The 9,202-nt window shown below is 35.7% G+C and overlaps 2 protein-coding genes across 4 annotated transcripts; both read right to left on the minus strand.

The window, feature by feature from the left end:
* Positions 1–715: 715 nt before the first annotated feature.
* On the minus strand, positions 716–3,962 carry LOC143607977 (uncharacterized). Of its 3 annotated transcripts, none has more exons than XR_013149105.1 (3): positions 3,215–3,962; positions 2,707–3,138; positions 716–2,642 (listed from the first exon to the last, which is right to left on the minus strand). XR_013149105.1 is itself a non-coding variant. In XM_077083213.1 (3 exons), exons 1-3 carry the CDS (start codon positions 3,959–3,961, stop codon positions 2,857–2,859), a joined length of 951 nt encoding a protein of 316 aa, XP_076939328.1. In that variant the 5' UTR covers position 3,962; the 3' UTR covers positions 716–2,856. The 3 variants fall into 3 exon arrangements, 2 of the variants coding, with proteins under 2 accessions (XP_076939328.1, XP_076939327.1); XM_077083213.1 differs by having other exon boundaries at positions 716–3,138; positions 3,215–3,338; positions 3,417–3,962; XM_077083212.1 differs by having other exon boundaries at positions 716–3,138.
* Positions 3,963–4,119: 157 nt separating this feature from the next.
* On the minus strand, positions 4,120–7,134 carry LOC143607978 (uncharacterized). Its single transcript, XM_077083214.1, has 5 exons — positions 5,651–7,134; positions 5,448–5,543; positions 4,941–5,358; positions 4,306–4,859; positions 4,120–4,123 (listed from the first exon to the last, which is right to left on the minus strand). Exons 1-5 carry the CDS (start codon positions 7,132–7,134, stop codon positions 4,120–4,122), a joined length of 2,556 nt encoding a protein of 851 aa, XP_076939329.1.
* Positions 7,135–9,202: the final 2,068 nt, after the last annotated feature.

Below are 9,202 nucleotides of genomic sequence, written 5' to 3' on the forward strand. Positions count from 1 at the left end.
TATAATTTAAATATTAAAAATTCTGTTAGTTAAACAACTATACCTTCATATATAACAACATGCATCCAAACACCCTCAAACATATTACATAACATACATCACTGATGAGATGAGATGAGATGAGATGAGATGAGATTTGATTTGTTTGTACGATAGAGAAACGTCATGCACCCATCATTTTGTAATCCAGATTTTTTGGCATCTAAATGACTTTTTTATGTGAAGTGTCAATGTGTCAAATAGAATCTATGAATCTACAACAGCGTAGCGAGGCGTGTTTGTTTTCTAGAAGGAAAAAAAGGATGACCATCACTAAAGGACATATTCATTTCTAGAAAAAAATAATTAATGGGAAAACTCGACCATAATTATGTATCTAATCTCTAATTTAACCTATTCAAATCTCTCATTCGTTTCCTGGGACCTTCTTAACAGGTGCCCACAACCTAATATGATCAACTACTACATGATTGCAATAAAACAACTTTAATGCATTCTAGTAATGACCTTTTTGACCTTCTGATTATGTTAATTGTACCTTCTAAAGTTGCTAAAGTACACATACATATATATCATCCCGTGAAGCGTTAGGTCCTAAAGGTTGTTCACTATGGAGGGGCTTTAAAGCCTCTCAACGTTATCGCCACGTATGAAACGAGTTTTCGAAAACGTCCATTGTGTTTTAAAGCCCCTTTGTAGCCACAATATACACTACTAAAAAACTGGACCTTTTCCGACAAAAATATCCATAGGTAAATTGTCGGAAACGTTGATTAGCGACAAAATACCGAGGAAAAGCGTTTGTTGGAAAAAACCTCCTAGGAAAAACGTTTCCAAGTAATTTCCCACAAATATTCCCACAAAATATCGACAACTTTGGTTTGTCGCTGATTTGCGACAACTTACCGAGGACAAAATTTTTAGATTATTCCAATCATTTAGCGAAAAACTAGTCACAAAACATAATTTTATTAATATCCTTAATCATAAAAATTTAAGTACTAATAACAATTAATTTTATTGTATTTCCGACGATTTTACGACAAATCTTATTAATTAAGTATAAGACAATTTTAAATGTATAGACCAACTTCCGACAAAAAAAATATTTTATTATTATTTTCTGTTTTATTTTTACAGATGAATTTCCGACAAAAGTTAATTTTAATTTATTATTTTTTTTTCTGGACAAAAAACCTAAATTATTTCTTCACAAAATCTAATAGAAAATGCTAAAATTCCAGAAAAACAAAAACGTAATTTAGATTAAGCAGGTCTTTTACAATGACATAACAAAATACAATGTCATTTGTTTTAACATGTCAAAGTACCTAACAAAATAACATAAGTTTACCATGTCAAACTACCAAATAGTCAACAAACTACTTATCGGCAAATTTTTTCATCATTTCTTCAATCTGTTTTTGCAGTTTGTCGCGTTCAGCCCGTTCTTTTTCGCGCTCGGCCCGCTCTTTTTCACGTTCAGCCCGCTCTTTGTCCAAGTCTCTTTCCATTTGTCTTTGTAGTCTCTCACGTTCGGCCCGTTCTGTTTCTGCTTCTTTTGCAATTTCTGCCAAGCGGTTTTCCATGTTTTGTCGAGCCTCTGTTTCTTGTTCTAACTTGGATCTAACATATTTGACCTATAAATTGTTGAAAACATATATAATTAATGCATAATACATATTAGTTTACAAACTGTAATGCTAATAAAAATGCTAACGGGTCATGTTAAGAAATTATCCAACTGCCAGGCTAATTAAATGTTAGCAAAATCAAACAATTTTGAATAGACACAAAATGTATAACTATTAGCTGGAATACAGAATGGTCTATCTGACTATATGTGTATTTGGTATTGTTGTAAAAAAAACAAATGACAATGATGGCCCCAATTTAAACAACAAATTACCAAGGTGCCCCTAGTCCATTTTATACAGCATATCACTATGGTAGCCCCAATTTATACTATAACTTACCAAAAACGTCTTACCTAATACTAGAAAACAAGTACCAAATGACAATAATAGCTACATGTCAAACCCACAATATGCCAGTTACAAACTAAGGTCATGTTCGTTTGACCTTGAATGTAAACAAATAGAATTCACACATACATAAAAAAATATGTAGAGAAACCTAAAATGTTTAAACTGAAATTAAAGTGATCTAAGAATAATAATAATGATAATAATAACGATACCTCCTGCGACTGTCGAGCACCATGTGAACTAAACCCGCAAAGTGATGATTGTGACCCGGTCACCACGAAATGTGGATCAGAAGACCCTATCCCAAACACCCGGCCACAACTTTTGGGATGCAAACGCTCCCACACAGCAAACTCATCCCGATCCAGATTCTCATCGTTGTCTGGCCCATACTCCTCTCAAGTTCTTTGTGGAACGATGTCTACGTTTTCATCAATGCAAAGCAAGTCACTTTTAATCAAAGTTAATACAATAATTACAAATATATAAATGATAACTTACAAATGATTCTTTTGATCGTGTTGTGACGAACTCTAACTTCTCCAAGTCATTAATATTGATTTCCCCATCGCGCAATCTCTTCTTAGTCTCTTTGGTGACATGGGTATCAACAAAGACAAATTTGTAGCCCACTGGTCCTCCCTTTCGTTTCTCCTACATAAATTTTGATAAGTGCTACACATCTAGTTACGAGAATTATTAAATCTGATCAACTTACCAGGCGAATGCGATGTTCATCAATACCCATAGACCCGCCTGTATGACGAGATAAATCATTTTTACGATTGTTTTTTCCAGCCTTGGATCTGTTTAACCATTTTTCAGTGTTCCATATCTGCAATATTAAAAAAAATCATATATGCATAAACTATAAAGAACATGAAATATTAATAAAAAAATCATAAAAAGTAGTTAACACCCTTACTTTACACCAGCGTTTCCATCTGTCACCAGGCACTTTATCGGGTGGATAATTACGAATTATATCAAATCTATGTTTACCATCCTCGATAAAATGATTGTCCTCCCTGGCTTTCTTTTTTGATTGTCCACACAGGTCACTCATCTTATCTGGATAACGATCCTTAAGAACATTAACGAATCCCTCAAAAATGTGCTGGTCATCTCGTGGATCCCATCTCCACTGTGTCTATAAAAAAATAAAGATTAAATTAACAAATTAAACAAATAATTATAACATATACAAATGATATATTGATATTTACCCGAAAGGTATTAAACATATCCCTTAAAGCACTATGTGGGATCTTTTTAAAAGTGATCCAATCTCCATCAAGTTTTTGATCTAGTATTCGACCAGCACTCCTATGAACATATCCGAATCCAAACCTATAATATTGAAATAAAACATAATGATAATCAACAAAAAAATAAAAATGAAAAAAAATTTTAAAATTAAAAACATACTTTCTCCCCATGCGTGCGATCCGCCTATTATCACCAACATCCTGACCACTAGTATCCTCAAAACTAGCATTCTCAAAGTCATCAGCCTTACCACTACCATCATTCTCAGAAACATCATCATGCTGACTACCATCATCCTCATCAGAATCGTCCACTTCCGCATACTCATCATCTTGAACATTCTGTAGCGTTAGTTGGTTACGAATTACTCCTGCCATATCAGCCATTTCATCACCGCTAGCAACACGACTATGACTACCAGCAACTCCTCCACCTTTACCACCACGTGTTACTACGTATCTCCCACAAGTTTGTCTATTTTCTCTTTCAACAGGTTTTTTACCTTTACCTTTAGAATTGAACCCTTGGGATTCACGTCGCTCTGAATTATCACGAGCACCATTACAAGAATCAGGCTCCTGAATATGAATGTCGCGAGTGCCACTTCCAACACGTTTCTCTGGAGCTACCTTTCTGCCACAAGTACGAGCACCACCACCACGACTACCATCACGACTACCATTACCACCACCACTCTCAGCCATAATGCATACAACCTGCAATTAATAAACCAGCACCATTAGATAAATAATAAAAGAGTAACAAGACATATAAATTAGCAATAATATAAAGTATAAGTACCATATGATAAATGTCAAATAGTAATAAGTATACAACAACAAACAATTTATCTTCCTAACAATCATCTAAAGAGTGGTCAGAATAAGCCATTTCATCATCAGCATCAACATCATCATCATCATCATCATCATCATCATCATCATCATCTTCAGTTAGTTCCTCCTGATCGATCATATGCTCTGTTGTAGTGGTGTTTGTAACCCGATCCAAGCGTTCACTCCTAGTTACCTTTTCTGGTAATTCAAACCGTTCATTAATATGAAAGGGCACATTTGCTTCCATGTTTTCACCATTTAACACTTCAGTTTCAGGTGTAGAAACCTCATAAACGTGTCGGGCTTTTGTCTTGACAACCGCCCATAGATCTTTTGTATCACTTGTCACAGCAGGGTATGATGTGTAAAACACTTGTTCCGCCTGTGATGCCAAGATATATGGGTCATAACTTTTAAGTCGGGACTTGTGTTTGACATCAACTAACTTATTTTTTTGAACTACTACACCGTCTTTGTTGTCAAACCATGTACATTTAAAGAGTACAGCAATGTGAGGCCCGTTGCAATCATATTGGAGCTCAAGCACCTCATCCACCAAGCCGTAATAGTCAGACGCTTCATCGTTATACGTCTCTCCTCTCACGCATACACCACAGTTTGAGGTCATAAGTCCTTTACCATACTTTTGTGTGTGGAACTTATAACCATTCACAAAGTACCCATTGTATGATTTGACAAAAATTGATGGTTTTCTTGCTAATATCTCTAAATGCTTGGTACTTCCATCAACTAAGCCAATATTTATCTACAACGAAGAAGACAAATGCAACGTGTTGGTTAATGATGCACTAACATTAATAATTATGATTTAGTTAGATTTACTTACACGCTTTTCAAACCATTCAGCAAAGTGGTTATCTCTAAGAAGCGGGATCGGTTCATTCGGATATAACTCTGGTGCCTCTTCATCGAACTCGTCGATATAAGGGTAAACTTCTTCACAATTTAGAAGAACATATGTGTGTGCCTTGTTTTGTTCTTCAACTTTCATGCGTCTCCGCGTTCCACTCTTTTGATATAATCGTCTCGATGGAACAACAAATACGCTTAGTTGAGAGCCAAGACTCGAAGATTCGGGACGGTGTGGTGCAAAATTACGCGGCTCTCGATTATGGCGTGTCTCAATCGTCTTGTCAAAGTAAAGAGAACAATAGGTAGCGATTTCATTCACTAGGTGTTCCCTCGTGATTGAACCCACAATCCTTGCCTTGTTTCTAATTCTTCTTTTGATCAAGCCAAGCTTCCTACATTTAGAAATCAGTGACAATATGTTATGAATGTTGAACGAACCCAAGCATAAAGAATTCATAAGATTACAAACAAGTATGATTACCTCTCATATTGATACATCCATCTATATTGCACGGGACCACCGAGAAGAGCTTCATCGGCAAGATGTATGATCAAATGCTCCATTGAATCAAAAAACCTGGAGGAAATATTTTCTCTAACTTGCATATAGTTACAACGACAGCGCGCTTCATGTTAACCAAGTCATCTACATGCAACGTTTTTAAGCATAAGACCCGGAAGAACATGCACAACTCTGTCACAGCCTCATATGTCTCTTTTGAAACAAAACCTCTAATAGCAAGTGGAAGTAACCGTTGCATAAACACATGACAATCATGGCTTTTGAAACTGTGAAAAGTGTTGTCTTTGATTTTGACTAAACTCCCTATGTTTGAAGCATACCCGTCTGGGAATTTAATCTTTTTCATCCAAGCACAAACTTTTTTAAGGTCATCTTTTTGCAAAGTGTAATCTCCCCTATGTACTTTCATCTTCCCATTGTTATCATGAATCGGATTTAAAAGACGTCGATCACAAATAAGCTCAATGTCTTGTCGTGCCTTCATATTATCTTTGGATTTGTTGGTGCCCATAATTGTGTTAAACAAATTTTCAAATACATTCTTCTCTATATGCATCACGTCGAGGTTGTGTCGAATCAACAACTTATCCCAATACGGGAGCTCCCAAAAGATGCTTCTCTTTACCCAATTATGTGTAATCCCAAAACCAGGTGGTTTTGTATAAAATTCACTATTATGAGGTTCACCCTTATAAACAATGGGCAAATCTTTTACAATCTGCCATATTTCCTCTCCGGTTGGCTGTGGAATACATCTTACACTCGAAACTGTTTTGTCTTTTAAAAAGTTAACCTTATCTTTCAAAAAACAATGCCGAGCAGGAAGATGTTGTCTATGACAGTCAAACCAACAAGGTTTCCCTCCAAACTGAAGTTGGAATGATCCTGATTCACTCGAGCAATATGGGCAAGCTAATTTACCATGTGTGCTCCACCCAGACAACATTGCATAAGCAGGGAAGTCACTAACTGTCCATAGATGTACTGCCCTCATTTGGAAATTGGTGCGTTGATAGGCATCATAAGTTTCAATACCATGGTTGAACAAATGTTTCAGCTCGTCTACTAAAGGTTGTAGAAAAACATCAATATTTTGCCCGGGACTCTTTGGACCAGGAATGATCACAGGAATTTGTAAGTATTGTTCTTTTAAGGCCAACCAAGGAGGTAGGTTGTAAACTGTGATAAACACCGGCCAACATGAATATGGGCTCCCACTTGTATTATTTGGGCTAAACCCATCAGTACACAGCCCAAGACGAACACTGCGTGTCTCTTTTGCAAAATCAGAAAAGACCGAGTTAAAATGATGCCACGCTCGACCATCACTCGGATGACTCATCTTTTCTGATGGATTACGATTTGCGTGCCAAGTCAAGTGTTGAGCGGTCTTTTTTGAATAGAACAGTCTTTGAAGCCTTGGTCCAAATGGCATGTAGGTCATCGCAAACTTAGGAACCTTCTTCCCCTTTTCCTTATACCTTTCTTCTTTACATACTTTACAACGATCAAGATCAGCATACTGTCCATTAAATAGCATGCAATGGTTTTGGCATGCATGAATTTGTTGTGATGGTAACTCTAGTGGCTTCAACATCTTTTTGGTCACATAAAAGTTGGTAGATAGCTTGTTACCATCAGGCATAATTTCTTTGATAATCGGGAGTAGTTTATCAAATGTTGAGTCGGAAACATTACAATCTGTTTTCCAATTCAATAATCTCGTGGTGACAGAGAGTGTGCTAGCTTGTTTAGCCCCCCTCCCATAAAGGCTCGTTGGCTTGCTCAAACATTTTATAGAAGGCTTCTGCTCTTTGATTTGGATCTTGTGATCCTTGCAGATAATAAGAATCATGATTCTGGTGCATGCCTTCCATAACCATTTTATCGTATCCAGTATATTCACCAAGATCTTCATCGGCATCATCACCCACATGTTGAGACAGTACGGGGTTTGAACATTCGTCGATGTCCATAGCTTCATCGGGATATCTTTCACCATGCGCGTGCCATAACTGATAGTCTTTCATGAATCCTTTGGCAAATAGATGAACTTGAAGATCAACTCTCGTTTTGTAGTAGCGATTTTTGCATTTGCTGCAGGGACACCTAATTTTTCCATTTTCTATGTTGGTTGCATTTTCGTATGCAAAATCCAAGAAATAAGAGACTACTTGTTGAAATCTCAGATTGAAAGAACCATTTGTATTGGTTCTCATTGTATACATCCATTCTCTTTTCAAACTCATTTACTTTTACCTATTAACTATAATTCCACTAATTGTTAGAACTTAAAAATAAGAATACATATACATATATACTAACCTAACAATAAATACATACATATATGTACTAACCTAACATTAAATATATACAAATAAAACATGTGCACCAAATATATTAAAAGGTAACTGTGCACCAAATAAAACAATGAAGCAAATATTTTTTTATAGTTTAATTTCTGCAAAATGTCAATAAAATAAAATTGCTATGGCATAATTAATCTTAATTGTTCAAAAAAGAAGGCACAAAATCAGCATATCCAGACTAAGCTACTGTAGAATTCAACCCTAAATAGCTTATTCACAAGAAAACTTATAAATCTGTTATTAACAAGTTATTCGGCTACTTGATGAACACAACCAAGAGACGTACCTCGAAAAGGATTATGCCACAAGAAAACATCAAACGATGTCCACAATACAGTGCAGCGAGATAGGGGTTCGGTGGTAGGAAGAGGCGGCAAGGGTTTTGTGAAGTGACTTGAAGACTCTAGGGTTTTAATTTTGGGAGAGACTTTAGCGCCAAGGGTTTTGATTTGGGGGAAAAGTTAGCGCCAACTGGTTTTTGTGTTGGGATGTCCAGAGTTTTAAGTTTTTCACCAGTTACCTTTATAAATATTATTATACAAATCACAACAAATGGAGCTGTGGTTCAAGTGGTAAGCTTTGTCTAAGTTGTTGGAGTACATGCTAGTTCGAAACCCACCTTGGACGTTTTTTTAGAAAAACAATGTTGTTGTTATTATATTCGAAATCTTCATATTTTCCGAATACTTTCCGACAACATAAATAAAATATTAACAATTACAAATACGTATAATAGTCAGGGACGACTCTTAGGGTGTGCCAAATGAGTGACCAGCCGTAGCACTTTTTTTTAGGCCACAATTTTTTTGAAAAATTATTGATGTTATAAATGTAGAATACCCGAACGTTTATAATCTCATTGTTTTCATAATACCCAAACACCTTTTATAACCACTTTTTTAGATTACCCAATGACATATAGGTAACTAAAATTTGAAAAAGGCCAAGTGCTTTTAATTAATCAATATAAATTAAATAAATAAATAAATAAAAGAACGAATAGGCGGGATAACATCAAAATGAATCTGCAGAAGGAGTTTTTCGAAATTTTAGTTACTGAAATCTTATTTTCGATCGACAACCGTTGATAGCTATCGAGAACGAAACATTAGAGAGCATAAACTGCGAAGATTTAATTCATCAATTTGCTATCGAAAATGTTATGAGATGTTCACAAATCCTTAGTTAGCTATTAGCCTATTCAGTATATCATAAACTCATTCTAATACCATGATTTTGCTAATTGTTATGTTTATCGCTATAACTTTAATCTGTGATTTTGCATACACATACTAACACACACGCAGATGTGCACATACAGACACTCACACATACGCATACACA

Source organism: Bidens hawaiensis, unplaced genomic scaffold, assembly GCF_021521415.1.
Source record: "Bidens hawaiensis isolate Kalapana, Puna unplaced genomic scaffold, B.hawaiensis_p1.1 tig00092586_1, whole genome shotgun sequence".
NCBI lineage: Eukaryota > Viridiplantae > Streptophyta > Magnoliopsida > Asterales > Asteraceae > Bidens > Bidens hawaiensis.

Bases quoted from the DNA above. Each gene is read 5' to 3' on its own strand.
- LOC143607977 (XM_077083212.1), bottom strand. From the start codon at position 3,961: ATGGCTGAGAGTGGTGGTGGTAATGGTAGTCGTGATGGTAGTCGTGGT. The intron at 3,139-3,214 runs GTAAATATCAAT...ATTTTTTTATAG, and splicing joins ATATGTTTAATACCTTTCGG to ACACAGTGGAGATGGGATCC.
- LOC143607978 (XM_077083214.1), bottom strand. From the start codon at position 7,134: ATGCCTGATGGTAACAAGCTATCTACCAACTTTTATGTGACCAAAAAG. The intron at 5,359-5,447 runs GTAATCATACTT...TTCTAAATGTAG, and splicing joins TGGATGTATCAATATGAGAG to GAAGCTTGGCTTGATCAAAA. The intron at 4,860-4,940 runs GTAAGTAAATCT...TCTTCGTTGTAG, and splicing joins CTGAATGGTTTGAAAAGCGT to ATAAATATTGGCTTAGTTGA.